Source organism: Miniopterus natalensis, chromosome 4 (assembly GCF_054644295.1).
Source record: "Miniopterus natalensis isolate mMinNat1 chromosome 4, mMinNat1.hap1, whole genome shotgun sequence".
Lineage (NCBI taxonomy): Eukaryota > Metazoa > Chordata > Mammalia > Chiroptera > Miniopteridae > Miniopterus > Miniopterus natalensis.
In genome coordinates this window covers 78,203,314-78,223,390 of record NC_142084.1, presented here as the reverse complement: position 1 = coordinate 78,223,390, position 20,077 = coordinate 78,203,314, and the positions used below count along the sequence as shown (strand labels likewise).

The following is a 20,077-nucleotide window of genomic DNA, read 5'->3' as shown; positions in this document are numbered from 1 at the left end:
TGGGCAAAATTTTAATTTTCAAAACTAAATTCTAATAAAAACACATTTTAAAAATCAGAGACTTTTGGAAAAAATATGCATATATGACAAAATTGTATGTGTATATATAAAACTTGCTGGTAAGGCAGTTCATAAAAAGTGAGCTTATTTCCATGTGAAATTTTGAATTTTAAAAAAATCCTTTTTATTTTTACTTTCTCCTTATGAAAAAGAATACATCCTATTTTCTCCCTGCCATTTTAGAAAATAAGGTCCAACACTTATTCACAGTAATATCTCAATGTTTTGTTTTTTAAATGCATATTTAAGCTTACTCTTAAAAGGGGAATAAAGTCTAAAGAAAGAAATGAAATTTATATTCCACTGTGTTCATGGTTTTTAAAAAAGTTTGGCTTTTACATTTTTTTAATGAATTAAAATTTTTTTGTTTTTATAAACCTAGAGTTTTAATGATTCTTTTAAAAAAAATTTTTTTTATTGGTCTTGGACAGAGGGAGGGAAAGGGAGAGGGAATGGGGAGGGGGGAAGAGGAGAGGGGGAGAGAAAGGGAGAGACATCGATCAGTTGCCTCCCACATGCACCCTGACTAGGGACTGAACCCACTAGCTGGGTATGTGCCCCGACTAGGAATCAAACCTGCCACATTTTGGTGTATGGGATGATACTCCAGCCAACTGAGCTACACAAGCCAGGGCGAGTTTAATGGTTCTTACAAAATTTGACAAGTCAGTTCTTTTCAAATTCTCATTGACCAATTTTATCATTACTTAGTTGTAACTAGCACATTTTCTCCAAGAGAAGTAAAAAACTCTATCAGGAGTCTGTGCCTTATTTATTATTCTCCTGATTATTCTCCAATGGGAAGTCTTGAATTATTCGAGAGACAAATTAAACCTCACAGGGCTTATCTTCTCCAGGAAATCTCTGATCCCATATTCCTTCCATTTATAGAGTTTTTCTTTATTGTGAACTTTTTTGTGTCTACAAAGGTTTGATCTGTAACTGTAGGCTTTCCCACATTCCACACATTTATAGAGTTTCTCTCCTGTATGAGTTCTCTCATGTTCAGTCAGGAATGAATATTGGCTGAAAGACTTTCCACACTGACTACATTGATAGGGTTTCTCTCCAGTATGAATTCTCTGATGCCTATAAAGGTTGGATTTGCACCCAAAGGCCTTCCCACATTCTCCACATGTATAAAGTTTCTCCCTAGTATGAATTTTATAATGTCCGTTAAAGGATGAATATTGGTTGAAGGTTTTCCCACATTCATTACATTGATAGGGTTTCTGTCCAGTATGAATTTGCTGATGTTCAACAACAGTTGAGATGCATGTGAAAGTTCTCCCACATTCCAAACATTTATACAGTTGTTCTCCAGTATGAAGCCTCTGATGTTCAGCCAGGGATATAAGCTGGCTGTAGCCTTTCCCATATTCACTACATTTATAGGGTTTCTCACCTGTATGGATTCTTTGATGTCTATAAAGTTTTGCTCTACAGCTGAAGGCCTTCTCACATTCACCACAGTTATAGAGTTTCTCTCCAGTATGAATTCTCTGATGTACTGTGAGGGTTGAACACTGGCTAAAGGCTTTACCACATTCCTTACATTGATAGGGTTTTTCTCCAGTATGCACTCTCAGATGTTTGATAAGAGTTGAACTGCTGCTAAATGCTTTCTCACATTCATTACATTTGTAAGGTTTCTCTCCAGTATGAATTCTCTGGTGGGCAAGAAGGGATGATCTATGGCTGAAATTTTTTCCACACTCATTACATGTGTAAGGTTTCTCACCACTATGAATTCTCTGGTGTTCAATAAGATGAAGACTCTGACTAAAACTTTCCCCATAATCATTACAAATATGAGGCTTTTCTCCAGAATAAATTTGTAAACATTTCTCTAGATCATCATCCTGTTTGAAATCTTTCGCAAAAGTATAATATATATTGTCTGTCCTTTCTATTGGAACACTCTGTTGTGTAACAAGAACTGTATTTATAAATAAGACTTTCCCTAGTTCAAGACTTATATGGTTTCCATTACCACAGATGTTTTTCTTGTGTGAAGCTACCATTTGCCTAAAAGGTTTCTTCTGTTGTTTCTGTTCTGTTCTGCTCTCAAATTCCAAAGTTTCTCCAAACTTGGTGCCCCAATGACCAAACTTAGTGAATTTTTTCTTTATTATTTTCTGAGACATTTCTTTTATTAAAATGTCCTGTCTGGGAGGCAATGCTTCTATTTCAGGCCAAGTCTTGAAATCTAGAATGAATCAGAAGAATTAATGCCTATACTGCTGGAAGAGGTAAACATGCATCAGTGGGACACTAAAATTGACAATAATATATATGAAAGAGGTTTGATACCATCTGATTCTGACTTGAATCTGGAGAAAAACAGGAGGGAATGAAAAGAGATTTATAGGTTAAAGAATGGTAAGGGAGAATACACTAGACAAATTAACACTCAAAATGAAGAGATCACAACTTGAGAGAAAGTAAAGATAGACATAGCTGGTTGAGTAGAAGGTGTGAATATTCAGAAAAATTACAAGCTCAAGTTGAATACTAAGGGATACTTCAGTTTAGCTTTATTTCCTACTCTGAGTATGTTAGGTATGAGGCAGATAACTTTCCTTTACTTTCTCCTTTCTACTCAAATGTTGGTTTTATTACATTTTTCCCCATGCTTTCACTGAAACTCTATACACAAGAATTTTTAAATATCTGCAATGTTTTTCTTAAATTTTGTGATTTTGCATGTGAATGATTTCATACCAGTCTGTGAAAAGGAAAAGTCTATTAAAAAGAGGAAGTTCAGGTTTTAAAACTTTTAACAGCCCTGAAGCATGACTGTGTTGATATCTGATCTAAGTTCAAGATGCTAATTATAAAGCAGAGACAAATATGAAGTAAGTCAGCCATGTGCAACAATCTATACCTTGTGATTGGAGGAATAACTTTTTTTCATACTATCCTTCTCATTTTCTATTTGATCATGAGGAGAAATAGACATATTCATTTATTCTAATAAGTTGCAACCAGATGACAGAACTCTCTTTGTAGGAATCTTTTGAGACTAATGAAAGTCAATATGTCCTGATGTTCTGAAATATGCCCAAGCCCCAAGCTTGGATCTGATTGTAAGTAAAAAGATTAGCTTCAGCTGACTCTAAGGAGCTCTGCATTAAAAACTGGCTTTCTTCAATCAATCCATAATTGAAAACAGATTAAAATTAGATCATTGTAATTAGGTAACTGTATATACTTAAATAAACTATGGAACTTAAATAAAATACAATTGGATTATTTATGTTTTAAAAATCCATCCAATTTACTGAAAGTAAATAGTAAGAAGAACAAGAAATACAGACTATAAATCTGTAAAAAACAATACAGATTTGTCTTTATTAAGGGTATCTTTGGGAACTTAGCACTTTGGGTTTTTAAGGATCAGCCAGGGTCCCTTCTCTCTTTTTATCCTTTGCCACACTATGGCCTTCCCTGCTTATCAATAAAATTACCCTACTAATCTGATCCCATTTCCTACAGAAACTTAATTATTTAAGCCTAAATTCACCATCTCCTTCTTAGAATTTCAAACATTTTATTTATACATTCTATCACTTAACTTGCATATATAAAGTTTGTAAAAAATAATTCAAGTATTTGTTCAAGGAGAACAGTGGATATGTTTATGATTTTTGTGTGTGTGTTAATTCCTTATTGTGCACAAGGCAAGGATGCAATCAAATGTCTGAAGTAAAAAATAATAATAAATGAATAGGCAGAGTAAGTTGGAAAAATTATTTTAAAGGGAGATTCTCTCCTTTTAAGCTGGACTTCTGAGACTCAATCAGTCATTTATTGAACAATCAGCAATGAGAATATTAAATAAATGACCAAAGAGTAATAGTTGATTCTTCCATGACATGAGAAGCCTCAACTGTATAATGCAGGTCAGAGAATGAAGATACCAATCCCAACTTTATTAGTAAAGAATGGTTTTGTGAAGGAAGTTGGACAATAATGATAGGATGGACTTCAATAGAAAAAAAGAATTCTGTGAGCCAGAAAGAAGGCCCAAAGTCATCTGTGAGAAAATAAACCTATTTAGGGGAGACTTATTGACTAACGAAGAAAATCCAGGTTGGAATTAGTTTAAAATGTTGTTAAGCAGGGTGAGGCCAAACACAGAGGAATTTAAAATAATAATACAGATAACAGAAGGTGTTGTAAGTTTTTAAGCAGGTAGTGATACAAAAAAATGGTCATTTTTAGTAGGCAGCTTGGATAAGAGGAAGGACAGATGGAATCTAAAAAATGACGTAGTTTCAATGGTCTGTCTGGACTGAATACTTGATTTTGGGCCTCATTAGCACTGAGCTAATCATAGAGGCAATTCAATTATATTTTTTTTAAATATTAACCAAATGCAATGTATTAGATGCTAGAGGCATAGGATTCCTTAACTATGTGCAATATAATTAGGAAGATGATAATAATTAAAATAACTATAATTCCTTATTTTAGATACTGTAATGAATATATTCAAGGTATGGAGAAAGTGCTATATCAATGCAAATAATTGAAAACTAATGCTGATTGGGAAGTAGGAAATATGAAGAAAACCTACATGTAAAAGGTGGCATTTTAGGCAGACAAATGGATCTTGAAGGATAAGTAGTTTTCCAGTGGACAAGATGGAAGAGGTACTTCAAGCTGAAGGTATAACACACAAATGTTAATGAGTATGCAGGTTTGCCCAGAACATGGAGTTGAAGTTAAAGCGGCCAATGATGAGGCTAAAAAGGAATATGAAGATAAGCTATAAAGTAAGTTTATGTCCCATTAAGGAATTTTACTTTACTCCATGGATAATGGGGAAACAATGAAGTCAGTTAAGGTCTAGGATTAACACTTAAGTTTCAAAAAAATCACTCTGCTGGTGGCATAGAAGGTGGTTAAAAGAAAAAGGCTCAGAGAGGGTAATGTTCCTATAGTTCATAAGACTTGTTAGTAGTGGTGGGGGGGGCTGAAATTAGAAAATTGTATTAAGAAAAGCATTTGTAGAGAGAGTGAGAAAAAAACAACAACAATGAAAGCAAGAGTCATAGATTTAAGGTCCAGCCACAAAGATAGAAGCAAAATATTGCAAATCTATGTCACATGGTGAATAGAAATGACACTGGTAATACAGTTTTATATCACTGCATTCCAGTTTTCTAGCTCTGTGATTGAAGTATTTTTAAATCTCTGATGCTGTTTTTTCAGATATAAAAAGAGATATCTAAATTTGATCACCTTTAAATGATCCTTCAACTCTAACACCCTACAGTTTTATGATAAAGACCCGCTAGATTAGACTGGGCTAGAAGAACAGCTGGCAAACTCCAGGTCTCTGAAGCACCTGCTGTTGTAAAGTTCTATTAGAACACGGCCACATCTATTCCTTTAAGTCATGTCTCTGGCTGCTTTTGCACTACAATGACAAAGTTAAATGGCTGCAATAGAGACCACAGAGCCCCCAAAACCAAAATATTTGCTATCTGGCCCTTTACAGAAAAAATCTGCCAATCCCTGGACTAGAAAAGTTGCAGTGGTTATGTTAATGACAACTAGTTGAATGTAACAGTGGGAGATGACTGCCTGATCTTCAAGAAGACAAAAAGGAAATGTTGAGAAATCAGATACATAGGAGCATTGATAATACTCTGAAATACGTGGCTGGTGAAATAGGTGAAAAAAATAACAAAGAACTCAAAATATGGATGGCAGCAAAAGGTGTCAAGTACTTAATATCTGTCAGACATGAACCTATGTAAATGCAGGTGGAAAGAAAAACTTGAAGGGCAAGAGACCAAAGATTATAGAAGTGAATGAGGCAAGAAAAGGAAAGGGGCAGAGAGTGTATAAGAAGAAAAATGTCAAGACAAGGACCTAATTGATGCAAAGAAAACCATTACAACCAAAGAGGCTTCTATCAGGCAGCCCTGAACATTTCAGTAAGGGCTCAGAATTTCCAGGAGTTTCCAGAGCACTGCCTCTTCCTGACCTACTCATGTATAAGACACCCTGTGACTTCCCAGTCACTCACTCACCTAGATAGGTGTCTTGAGGAATTTCTCTTCCCACCATGCAGGGATCTTTTCCTTGTTGCAACTGGCAGATCACCTCTGGTATTGAAAATGGAATCCCTGCTCATGAGGAAGAAAATGAAGTTTGAACAAATGGCATGAAGAGTAAATCCAGAATTCACACAGAGGGCAGAGGTTAGGGGCCAGAGAAGGCAGTACAAGAATTTTTTTGGGGGGAGGGGGAGTTCAGGGATGGATCAGAAGGTGGGTCTCAGCTCAGAAACAGTATAGGACCTGGCTACATTGCCTCTAGGACAGGAATCTTATATGTTTTCCAGAATCTACCCATTGGAGTAGGAGGAAACTCTGACTGGGAGGTGGGGTGGGAGGAAGGCACAGGAAGGAGAAAAGAATAGCATGAAGGGTATCACAACAAAAATGTATACTGTCAACTCTACAGAGATTCATCCTTTCCCAGGGGCACAGTAGGGTGAAAACTGCAGACTCTGAAACCCAAACAGGGAGCTCTAACGTGTTCCCCCAGCAGAATCTTCATTCGAGGCAAACCTCCTTACCCAGAGAGACCAGGTTGTGGTAGTTCTCCAGCATCACCTCCCGATATAAAGTTCTCTGCGCAGAGTCCAGGTGCAACCACTCATCCTGGCTGAAGAGCACAGCCACATCCCGGAATGTCACAGACACCTGTAATTGCAAAGCCATCCCTGTTCATCCAGAACCATCTTCTCCACTGAAAGGCTCTGTAACAAGGTGACAAGGGGATGTGTAGCAACCAATTCTGAAAATGCCTCAGGATTCTAAATATTTCAAATCAACTATGTGTGTTATTTTTGGAACCACCATCATCTATTAAACAATATTTATTGAGTATCCAGTGGGAAGAAAGACACATACCACCTGCTGTGAGATTAGGGGGAAGGTAAAGTCCCTGCCAACAGGGAATTTAAATCCTGCCTGGCATCTGTCAAAGTAACTGAGCACATATATTTACTTCCTCCCTCCCACTCAAAATCCAAATTAAATTAATGAAAAAAATCAGAATATATTTAGAGCAATGCTGGAAACTGGGGAAAATACCTTCAGTAAAACAGAAACAAAGGAGTTTGAAACATAATAAAAAGAGTACCACTTGATGTTTATTGAATACTATATGTTAGAGAGTATGATAGGAACTTGTATATACTAAGTTTCATAGCAACCCTATGAGGAAGATACTGTGATTAAACCACTTTACAGATGAAGAAATTGTTCAGAAAGGTTAAGTAACCTTCCCAAAGTACTGTTAGAAAGTGGGGAGTTCAGATCTCAATTCAGGGAAACAGATCTCTGAGCTATATTGTCAGATGGGTTTCCATTGACTATGAAAATTTTAAAAAACAACAACAAAGAACTGTTCATGCCAGACACTATGGTGCAAGAGGGAACTGTTGAGAATGTTAAGTTCCTCCAAGAGAACTCCAGTTTAAACCCCAAAATGTGAGAAAGCAAACAGGTTAAGCAGATGAGCTGAAGGGAGTGAAAAACAGTAAGATGTTTTTGGGGGGCATTTTGTTGAGAGTCTATCAAAATGTGATAGATACATCATTTTGACCTTGCAATTCTACTCCTAGGATTCTACTACAAGAAATAATCATTTGTGTGTCTGACATTAGAATTGTGTGTCTGACATTAGAATTGGACCTTAAAATATTGTTGATTCATATGTGTGTGCCAGAAAGCAAGCTACACAACAATCTACTATTGTTAAAAACTTCTTTATCTGTAAAATACATATGCAGGCAAAAGCCTCTGGAAGAATACATCAGGCCATCCACTCTGATGATTCTCTGATATTTGCGAATAGGACAGAAAAGCAATCTTTCACTGATTACTTTATACCCTTTCATTAGGCTTACATTTTTTTACAGTGTGTGTGCTTTTTTAAAATATTTTCAGATTCCACTTTAATTTATATATTGACTTTTTGGCTATACCTCTGCATTTTTAATGGTATCTCTGAGAATTACAATATACATTTTTAGCTCTTTATAGTCTGTTTAGAGGTAATATATGGTTTCACAAAGAATGCAAGAACCTACAAGTAGGTGAGAACACCACCACCCCTCTTCATGCTATAGTTACACTTTCCCAGCTTAGATTTTTGACAGGGCTCACAGGACTGCACTGAGCTTGTTCATGGGAGGCAAAGGGTACAGTGCAGCAAGACAGAGCGCACACAGGAAAGCAGTGGAGGTGCAAGAGACATTCCAGGCCCTCCATCCTATTGTATGTGCAGGCTGTGCTGAGTCTGGATCCACACAAGGAATCTTGTCTGGGAGACCTCAAAGGAGAAACTCTCAGCAGGGGCCTGTGTGTATCAATCAAGGCTTGTCAAACCATGTACATCAGCTGCAAACCATCAGTGAAGAAGATGACCCTCCCTGGGGGTAGCATTTATATCTTAAACAGTATTTTCACTACTCTTACCTTGGCCAGAAGTCAAAGTTATCCAGGCACCCCAGAGACAAAGCAGAGCTTTTCCAGTCCAGATATAAATGCATCTATATCCACAGTTGTTATATACATTACATCCACCTACATTACAAATCCCATAATGCAGTATTATATGTTTGCTTTAAAAAAGTATATGCCTTTTAAAGAAATGGAGAGTAAAGAGTATTTTCTATTTATCCAGAAAGCCACTATTCTAATCATCTTCATTTCCTTCCTAAGATTAGAGTTCCCATTTGGCATCATTTCGAACACACTCCTCTCCAGCTGCCCTTAGCTAAAATCAAGTCAGCCTCTGCGGGCTGGGGATGTGGGAAGTTCAGACAGTAACAAGTCTACATCTGCAGAGGGTCACCCAGGTAAACGCTGGGTACTGCTTTGGACTGCATTTTGGTTCCCTGAATACACCCATCTTCTTATAATTAAAGGGTCAAAGTAAAATCTAGCCTAGTGAGGAGAGATATTCAAAATTTGGCAGGTACTAAAATAATGCTACTTGCCGCTGCCACTAACAGCAGTGACAGCTAGCATTTATTAAGATTTAATAGGGGGCTTTCAAGATGGCAGCAGAGTAGGTAGATCTTTCTTACACCTCCTCCCAGAACCAAACTGGAAATAAAACTAAATTGGGAAACATTCACCCGGAATTACCCACTGAAGACTAGCTGAAAAGGAGACTTTTAACAAGGAAGGGCAGAAACAACCAGGAGACTGGTAGGAAGGGTGGGGTCAGGAGTGGTGTTGGCCCAGTATCCCTGCGGCAGGCTGAGGGTGAGGAGGGATTTCTCAGCTGTGGGGAGAGTGGGGTTCCCTGAGAGGAGCAAGGCCTGGGCCCCAGGCTGGGCTTCTCAGCCCAGGGCACCAGAACAGCAGCCCACATAACATCCAGCAATGAAAGGCAGCGGGGTGTCTAGCTGCAGAGGAGAGTCTGAGCCTGGTGGAGATCAAGCTACTTTCTTTTTTTAAACCCAGGGTACAGGATTTTCGTTTGTAGCCACTCACCCAAGGCTTTGGTGAAGGGAAGGAGGTGTGGACTGGAACTGCCTGAGGAGAGGCTGGGGTGGGAAGCACTGTGGGGAGACCCGGAAAAGCAGCAGCCGGGAGACCGGTGATCACTCATCGCCCACCCCATACTGCAGCAGCCATTTCTCCAAAGAAGAACAAGGCCCTCCCAGGAGGAACAGCCTGGGGAAAGGCAAATACCCCATCCTCAGGGATACAGTTCATCCTACCCTCAGAAATCCCGTTTGCCCCACCCTGCACCTCCACCCCTGTGGGCAGACAGCAGATGAGGCCAAGACTACGGGTTTGAAGTCACAGGCAGCATCAGTGACTGGCTTTGGGGTGGGGTCATTCCCCACACAGTCCCAGGAACCTGACTGGTGCTTCCCCCTCATAGGAGAGCTGATAGACTCTCCTGGCTTCCAGCAGACCCCACCAGACTGCATACAAGGGGCTCCGCCCTGCTGAGGTCCGGGAAATATTTTGGGACAGACTCAGACGAGTGGCCCTGGGATGGGGGAGCACACCCAGCATCTTCCCTGAAAACTGAATGGATTACCTCTTCAAGGGAGACCTAGAGGTCTCAACCTCCCAATTCTGCCAAAAGCCTTTTCAGAAATAGCCTTTCGGTGACTAAGTCTGATAGCTGGCTGGCGGGCAGAGGCGGGCAGAGGTGGAGTATGAGTGCCTGGGAATGTTTGCTGACCTCACCCTGGGCCCCACACTGCCACCGAGCCGGCCCTCGAGGGCAGCTTGGCCCCTCCCATGCACAGCCAGGCCCTGTGGACAAAGCCACAAACTGCACCATTGCTTGAAGCTTCATACAGGTAGCTGAGAGCCAAACATGGACAGATTCTGATAGTAGCTATCACCAAAGTACCCCCGGAAAGGCTCAGAAACGGCAGAAAAACAGTCAGTCTCAGTCAACACAGGAGCAGGGTTCAAAGGGAGCTCCCGGGAGACGCTAAATTCCACCGAGACAAATTCCACTTTGCTACTTTTTTTCATTTTTTGCATTATTTTTATTTTTCTGTTTTTGTTGCTTTGTTGTTTTTGTCTCTTTTTTCTTTCATATCTATCTTTTCTTTCCTTTTCTTACTCTTCTTCCTTCTCCTTCTTTCTCTTCTTTCCTTTTCATATTTTTTGTCCTTCCTCTTTTCTTTTAACCCATTTCCTTTCTTATTCTTTCTTCTTATTTTTTCTCTCCATTATTTCCTTTCATATTCTTTTTCCTTCACTTTTTTCTTCTCATATTTTTTTCTTTTTTCTTTTCTTTCTTTTTTCTTTTTCTTTTCTTTTCTATTCTTGTTCACTTTTCTTTCCCAATTATCTTTTCTTTTGTGGTTAACGTTGTTGTGAGTGGGGTTCATTGTATGTTTTTGTTTTGTTTCTTGCTTTGTGTTTTTTATTCTGTCAGCACCTGTGCCACAGCTTGCATGATGTGGTCGGGGTTGAGCTTCAGTTAGCCACCCAAGGGGAGACCCCACCCACAAATGGGACAACAATCAGGACTCAATTACAACAGGAGGGCCCAAATAACCCACACAAGGGACATTCCTAGAGCATCCAGCTCGGGAGATCAGAGAGACTACACCACTAGGTCCCACAGGACACTTGCTACATAGGCACCACCACAGAGACTGGGAGGCATAGCAGTTCCATCTACTATATAGAATCAAAAACAAAGGGACAACAAAAAATGTGGAGACAAAGAAACCCCCAAATGAAAGAAAGGGAGGAAGCTCCAGAGAAAGAGCTAAATGAAATGGAGGCAAGCAATTTATCAGCTATAGAGTTCAAAGTAATAGTTATAAGGATGCTCAAGAAACAGTGAGAGTTATACGAAACTTAACGGGAACTGTAACAGCATGAAAAAGGAAATAGAAAGCAAAAACAAAAACCAAATGAAGACCATATCTGACATCAAGAATACACTGGATGCCCTGGATAGCATGGCTCAGTGGTTAGAGTGTTAGCCCACACACCAAAGGGTGACAGTTTCGATTCCCAGTCAAGGGCATATACCTAGGTTGCACGTTCGATCCCTGGCACTGGCCAGGGCATAGGCGAGAGGCAACCAATCGATGTGTTTCTCTCACATTGTTTCTCTCTCTCCTCCTCCTCCCTCCCTTCCACTCTCTCTAAAAATCAATGGAAAAAATATCCTTGGGTAAGGATTAACAAAAAATAAAGATACACTGGAAGGAAACAAAAGTAGATTGAATGAGGCAAAGGCTCAAATCAGTGATCTGGAAGACAAGGTAGGAAAAAACACCCAATTAGAGCAGCAAAAAGAAAAAGGAATTAAAAAGCAGGAGGATAGTTTAAGGGATCTTTGTGATACCATGAAATGTAATAACATCTGTATGTTAGGGGTACAAGAGACAGTAGAAAGTGAGCAACGAATAGAGAACCTGTTTAAAGAAAGAATGACAGAAAACTTCCCTAACCTGGTGAAGGGAAAAGTCAGACAAGTTCAGAAACACAGAGAGTCTCAAAGGAGATTAACCCAAAGAGACACACTCCAGGACACATCATAATCAAAATGACAAACATTAAAGACAAGGAAGGAATCTTAAAGGCAGCAAGACAGAGACTGAAAGTTACCTACAAGGGATTTCCCATTAGCCTGTCAGTTGATTTCTCAACAGAAACACTTCAGGCCAGAGGGAATGGCATGAAGTATTCAAAGTAAGGAAAAGCAAGGACCTGAATCCAAGACTACTCTATCCAGCAAGGCTATCATCTAAAACTGAAGGTGAGCCTGGCCAGGAGTGGCTCAGCGGTTGAGCATCGACCTAGGATCCAGGCGATCAGGGTTCGATTCCCGGTCAGGGCACATGCCCGGGTTGTGGGCTCGATCAATGACTCTCTCATCATTGATGTTTCTATCTCTCCCTCTCCTTTCCTCTCTCTGAAATCAATAAAGATATATTCTTTAAAAAATAAAAAAATAAAAAATAAAACTGAAGGTGAAATAAAAAGCTTCCTAGAAAAAAAGGCTAAAGGAGTACAGTACCGCCAAAACAGCACTGCAAGAAATGCTAAAGGGAGTGCTTAAAGAAGAAGAAATCAAGAGAGGGGAACAGAGGTATAAAGGGAAAAAATGGCAAAAAATAAGTACCTATCAATAATAACCTTAAATGTAAATGGATTAAGCGATCCAATCAAAAGACATAGAGTCCCTGAGTGGATTAGAAAACATGACACATATATATGCTGTCTACAAGAGACCCACCTCAGAACAAAAGACTCACAAAGGCTGAAAGTGAAGGGATGGAAAAATATTTCATGCAAACAGAATCCAAAAAAAAGCTGGGGTAGCAATACTCATATCTGATAAAACAGACTTCAAAACAAAGGCCCTAAAATAGACAAAGAAGGTTACAACATAATACTAAAGGAACCACTCCAACAAGAAAATATAACCCTTGTAAACATATATGTACCCAACATAGGAGGGCCTAAATACATAAAATAAACTCTTGGAGGACATTAAGGGAGAGATTAAAAGCAATACAGTCATAGTAGAGAACTTAAACACCCCACTGACATCACTGGATAGATCTTCTAGACAAAAAATCAAAAAGAAAACCTCAACCTTAAATGACACACTGGATCAGGTGGGGTTAACTGATATTTACAGAACACTTCATCATAAAGCGGCAGAATATACATTGTTCTCAAGTGCGCATGGAACATTCTCTAAGACAGACAACATGTTAGGACGCCAAATAAGTCTTAACTTCAAAAAGATTGAAGTCATATCAAGCATCTTGTTGGATCACAATAGCAAGACACTAGAAATCTACCCTAGAAAACTACAATAACAAAACCCCAAAACACTCAAACACATGGAGGTTAAAAAGCATACTAATAAACAATGAATGGATTACCAACGAGATAAAGGAAGAAATAAAAATTTCCTGGAAACAAAGTGAACACACAATAACCCAAAATTTATGGGACACAGTGAAAGCAGTCCTGAGAGGGAAGTTCACAGCATTACATGCTTACCTCCAGAAAGAAGAAAAAACTCAAATAAACAATCTCATCCTACAACTATAAGAACTAGAAAAAGAACAACAAGGAAAGCCAGAGTAAGTAGAAGGAAGGAAATAATAAAGATCAGAGTGGAAATAAATGACATAAAGACTAAGAAAAAAATACAAAAGATCAATGAAACCAAGAGCTAGTTCTTTGAAAAGATAAACAAGATGCATGAACCTTTAGGCAGACTCATCAAGAAACAAAGAGAGAGGATCCAAATAATAAAATCAGAAATGAAAGAGATGAAGTAACATCTCACATCACAGAAATACAAAGCACTGTAAGAAAATACTGGACAACTTGGGCAAAATGGACAAATTCCTAGAAACATACAATCTTTTAAAACTCAACCAGGAAAAAACAGGAAATCTGAATAGGCTGATAACAACTAATGAAATTGAAGCAGTAATTTTAAAACTCCCAGCAACAAAAGTCCTGGACAGGATGGCTTCCCAAGCAAGTTTTACTAAATATTCAAAGAACTAACACCTGTCCTCATCAAACTATCCCAAAAATTTCAAGAAGAAGAATGACTTCCAAACTCTTTTTATGAGGCCAGCATTATCCTAATTCCAAAACCAGATAAAGACACTACAGAGAAAGAAAATTACAGACCAATATCCCTGATGAACATAGATGGTAAAATCTTCAACAAAATATTAGCAAATCGGATCCAGCAATACATTACAGAGATCATACACCATGACCAAGTGGGATTTATTCTGGTGATGCAAGGATGGTACATCATTCACAAATCAAAACAAAAACGTGATCCACAACATAAACAAAATGAAGGATAAAAACTACATAATAATATAAATAGATGCAGAAGAAGTATTTGACAAAATCCAGCACCCATTTATGATAAAAACCCTCAGCAAAATGAGAATAGAGTGATCATAACTCAACATAATAAAGGCCATAAATGAAAAACCTACAGCAAATATCATACTCAATGGGCAAAAACTAAGTGTTTCCCTTAAGAAACATTCTTATTCATGATAGTACTAGAAGACTTAGCCACAGCGATCAGACAAGAAGAAATAAAAGCCATCCAAATTGGAAAGGAGGAAGTAAAACTGTCATTATTTGCAATGACATGATACTGTACATAGAAAACCCTAAGGACTCCATAAAAGAATGGCTAGATTTAATAAATAAACTTGGCAAAGTAGCAGGATACTAATTAACATCCAGGAATCAATGGCATTTTTATACACCAAAAATGAACTCTCAGAACAAGAAACTAAAAATAAATCCCATTTACCATTGCAACAACAAAAAAATAAGATACCTGGGAACAAACATAACCAAGGAGGAAAAACACCTGTAATTGGAAAACTGTAGGATGTTGAAAAAGGAAATAGAAAAATATACAAACAAGTGGAAGCATATACTGTGTTCATGGATTGGAAGAATTAATTATCATTAAAATGTCCATACTACCAAAGCAATCTACAGATTCAACACAATCTCTATTAAAATATCAATGGCATATTTCACCAATCTAGGACAAATATTCTAAAAATTTATATGGAACCCAAAAGGCCCCGAATAGCCTCAACAATATTGAGAAAGAAGGACAAAGTTGGAGGGACCACAATACCAAATATCAAACTAAACTACAAAGCCACTGTAATCAAAACAGCTTGGTCCTGGCACAGGAACAGGCATATAGACTAATGGAACAGAACAGAGACCCCAGAAACCGACCCACACCAATATGGTCAATTAATATTTGACAAAGGAGGCAAGAGCATACAATGGAGTAAAGACAGTCTCTTCAATAAGTGGTGCTGGGAAAATTGGACAGGTACATGCAAAAAAGTGAAACTAGACCACCAACTTACACTATACATAAGAATAAACTCAAAATGGATAAAAGACTTAAATGTAAGTCGCAAAATCATAAAAATCCTAGAAGAAAACATAGGCATTAAAATCTCAGACATCTCATATAAAAGATCTTCACCAATACATCTCTGAGAGCGAGAGAAACAAAAAACAAAGGAAAATAATAAACAGAGCTACATCAAATAAAAAAGCTTCTGCACAGCAAAAGAAACCACCAACAAAATGAAAGGGAAACCCACTGTATGGGGGAACATATTCGACAATGATACATCTGGTAAGGGGTTAATTTTCAAAATATTCAAAGTACTCATACAACTCAACACCAGAAAGACAAAAAATCCCATTAAAAAATGGGAAAAGGACCTGAATAGACACTTCTCCAAAGAGGACATACAGATGGCCAACAGACATATGAAAAAATGCTCAGTGTTACTTATCATCAGAGAGATGCAAATTAAAACTACAATGAGGTATCACCTCACACCTGCCAGAATGGCACCATCAACAAATCAACAAAGAACAAGTGTTGGCGAGGATGTGGAGAAAGAGGAACCAGAGTGCACATACTGTGGAAAACAGTATGGAATTTCCTCAGAAACTTAACAATGGAACTGCCATTTGACCCAGTAATCCCACTTCTGGGAATACATCCTAAGAATCCAGAAACACCAATCAGAAAGAATATATTCACCCCTCTACTCTTAACAGCGTTATTTACAATAGCCAAGATCCGGTCACGAAGTGAGTTTGGGAGAATTACAACTGACCTAGGGAAAGGGCATACATTTCTCAGCAGTCCCTCAATAAGTCCAGTACACTGGGGAAAAGTTACAAGGTTCTGGATTCTCCAGTTTTCGTTGGAAAGACAAGTACCTGGACAGAGAATGGCAACATGCCCGCCATCTCTGAACCCAGAAGGCAAATCATGAAAAAGACAAACTTCACTTACCATCACCTGAGCAGGCAGCAAATCCACGACCATTCTTTCCTTCTTAGTTTCCTGCCAAGGGAGAGCAGAGTGCTGTCAAGGTCAATCTGGAGAGGGAAAAAGTGTCATGAGGAACTCTGGTGTCAAGGAATGGCTTAGAGAGAGGAAGTTACAACCACCCATAATGTCCATCAGATCTCAACAAAGCCAGTCCACATAAATGTTGCAAACCATGTAAAAAGGTATCAAGCCAAGAATCGCCAAGACAATTTGTCAATCTCCTTTTCCTCTTTGTGTTAACCATACTTCTAATTTCTGTAAACTGATGCTTTAACATCCGCTGAGGGTCAATTAGCAAATTGTGACTCATCCATAGATATCTGGAGTCCTTAGACAGCTTTAAACTATACACTCTAACAATCACAGAGAACATGAATTTCCCAGGCTGCCACTTTTAAACACGAGCCTGCTTATCCTGCCTAGCCCTTTCCTTCCAGAAGAAACCACGATAAATATGCTTGCCCACATTTCCCTTTCTCTCTCCTTCATGACAGATCTAGGTGCTTCCCCTGAGTGGCTTGCCTGGAGTCCTGTGTTCTCCCTCAAACTGTGAGTAAAATATAACCTGCAAACTTTCCATGTCTGTCTCTCTGCATCTACCTTAGCATACTTCACCTAAGGTAATATGGTTAAACCACTCCCTCTCACACAAGATGCATGCCAGAGTGTTACTCTGTTGTCCCTCCTAACCACAGATTCCACTGGTGCCTCCTCCTGTAGCATCCACAGATCAGAATAGCCCTCAGCCTCTCATAACCAAAGCCGGATTGGGAGAGCAAGGTAAGGGAGTGCCTGGAGCAGCCAGACAAGTGTCAGAAAAGGGCCCTGGCCCAGCTGCCTGCATTGGCTGCCTGAGTTTGCATGGGGTGATTGGGGTATAGCACCTAGTGAGAGCTCAACAGACTGGGTATAGGGTATACTTTGGATGGTGCACCTCAACCAGCCTGAGGGCAGCTGCTGTACAAGTTAATTATAGATACTATATGCACACCTGCTCCACGCCAGGAATCTTGAGTGCTTCTCATGTATTATTTTTAATACTCAAAACAATTCTAAAAAATAAGTATTGCTACTCCATTTTACAGATGTGAGACTGAGAACTAGGGAACTTGGTAATTTTCCCAAAGAAACAGAATGGTAAGTATTGGAGCCTGGAAGGGAATCCTGGTCGGAGTCCAAGGCCCCAGTTAAATGTAGTATATTTCCTGGCCACTTTGCCTCAGTTTCTTTATCTGTAAAATGGGGGCAGTGGACAGCCAACCTACATGTGATTGGAGGGTAAAATGAGTTAATTATTCCAAGGCAGCGATTTTCAACCTTTTTTATTTCATGGCACAAATAAACTATTATAAAATTCTGCGGCACACAAAAATATATATTTTTGCTGATCTGACAAAAAAATAGGTATACTTTTGATTCATTCACACCCCACAGCTATTGTTGTATTGGCAGTTGTCATTTTTTATTTGATATCCTAAGGGACATGAGGTCAATGCCCCGGACTAGTCAGGTATTGCATGTTTTAAAAACCCTTGGACCAGCACACCGGTCAAAAATCACTGATCTAAGGCACTAGAACAGTGCCTGGCACGGGTTAGTTCTCCATAGGTATTAGCTATTGTGTTTTTTTGTTTCACTTAGGAGACCCAGAAAATACAGCCACAAAAGACCCCGACCCACAGCAATCCCGGCACCTGCAACTCCCTCCCCCGCAGAGCACTGCCCGCTCGGGCCGCTGGGACGGGCTTCCTGAACCACGGGCTCCCGGTGTCCCCGGCCCCCCGGGCCCTATACGACCCCGCACACTTCCCACCCGCACGGAGAAAGGCGCCAGCACCGCCCGGAGCCCAGAAGAGGCAGGGGAGCTCCTCAGCCCACGGTAGGCTCCTGGGCAGGACGCCTTGTAGGAGCCGGAATGACCTGCGCCACAAGCCCCAAAGAAGCGGTGTGCGGTCCCGCACCCCATCGACCCCAGGAGAAAGGACTCTGCCTGGGGGCGGGGGTGGGAGCCGAGTGGAGGGGTCAATGGGGGGGAGGAAGAAGGGACATCTGTAATACTTTCAACAATAGGGATACATTATTGTTTAATTTTTTTAAAAGACCCTGAAAATAGAGCGGACCTGGGAGAGAGAGCCACAAAAGACCCCGCCCACAGCAGTCCCTGAACGCCAGCCTCCCTCCCTGCAGGGCGTCGCGGCTCAGGCCGCCGGGACCACGGGCTCCGGGCGTGTCCCCGGCCCAGCCCTGCCCTATTCGACCCTGCACACTCCCCACTCACGCGGAGATAGGCGCTGGTACCGCCCACAGCCCGGAAAAGCCCGGGGAGCTTCTGAGCCCACGGCTGGACGCCCAAGCGGAGGCCGAACGACCCGCGCCGCAAGCCCCAAAGCAGCAGTGAGCCGTCCCCGCCGCCCCATCGACTACGGGAGAATTGTCTCCGGTCACGGCTGGGACTACACTTCCCAGAGGGCGCCGCGAGGCGACCACTTCCGGGAGGTGAGCAGTCTCACAGCTCGCGGGCTAGCCAGCTGTGCACGTGGGAGCTGCCCTGGGAGAGGGGGCCGACGTGAGCAATGAGGCCGCTGGTCCCCTCCGAGAGCCGCCTGCCTATACCAGCCAGCAGACTCGGTTTGTTGGTCAGGGAAAGTGACTTGAAAAAACAAAACCTGAGTTTAGACACCTTTAAGAGGATCAGTGCTTAACTAGCTCCCATCAGCTTATGATTAGTTTTAATTATTTTGGTGTGTGCCATACACATAATGTATACGTAGGTACAGTTTAAGAATAATAAAAAGAATACCCATATACCAAACTCTACTTACAAAAGAGAACTTGATCAGAACTTTGGAAGCCTTGTCCACAGTGCTCCCCACTCATTTTTCTAAATTTTGTTAAGCATTCCCTTGCTTATCTTGATGGGTACTCCATATGTATGTAAAATAATTGTGTGCTTTTGCAAGGTTTTTGATCTTTAATAAACAGAATGTGCTCACATGATTCAACCCTGTCTCTGCTTAATTTGGCTCTAGTGACAGGTGCCTCGGACCCCGTGTGTCCAGTTTCATAATGAACTGAGAATACAATGTTATTCAATGGTTTTCTTACCTAAAAAGCATAGCATAAACCTAATAATGAGGAAACATCTGACAAACCAGTGGAGGGGCAATATAGAAAAAACAGCCCATTCATTTCACAGATCTCTTTATGAGAAAACATCTATTTAATAATGCAACAGCCAATGAGATGAGTCCAAACCACCTGAAAAGATAAATGGACATTTCAAAATAACCTAATGACTTTGAAATACTATAAATATATCAGGCACATAGACCATATTATAATAAAAGTTAAAGCACATTTTCCTTTTTCAGGTTGCTTTGAAAATGGCCTATTAACAAGTATGAAAATGTAAATCTTCCTCTTTTGCCTAGATTTTGAACAGCTCTTTGAAAATAAGTTAAATTAGGCATAGAAAATATGTTGACAACTTAATTTTTACTTCTTTGTCTAGTTCTCTTAGGATACACATATTTTGGTTTCCTGTTTCCTTACTTGTGACAGGAACCAACAGTCTCTTCCTCTGGTGATCTAG

General features: G+C 40.0%; 1 protein-coding gene across 2 annotated transcripts; it reads right to left on the bottom strand.

Annotated features, from left to right (window-relative positions):
* Positions 1-294: 294 nt before the first annotated feature.
* ZNF354C (zinc finger protein 354C) lies at positions 295-18,851 on the bottom strand. 2 transcript variants are annotated; one of them, XM_087816891.1, is made up of 5 exons: positions 18,764-18,851; positions 16,447-16,532; positions 6,659-6,785; positions 6,108-6,203; positions 295-2,269 (listed from the first exon to the last, which is right to left on the bottom strand). In XM_087816891.1, exons 2-5 carry the CDS (start codon positions 16,477-16,479, stop codon positions 873-875), a joined length of 1,653 nt encoding a protein of 550 aa, XP_087673017.1. In that variant the 5' UTR covers positions 16,480-16,532; positions 18,764-18,851; the 3' UTR covers positions 295-872. The 2 variants fall into 2 exon arrangements, with proteins under 2 accessions (XP_087673017.1, XP_087673018.1); XM_087816892.1 differs by having other exon boundaries at positions 16,447-16,497; positions 18,764-18,810.
* Between the last annotated feature and the right edge of the window lie 1,226 nt (positions 18,852-20,077).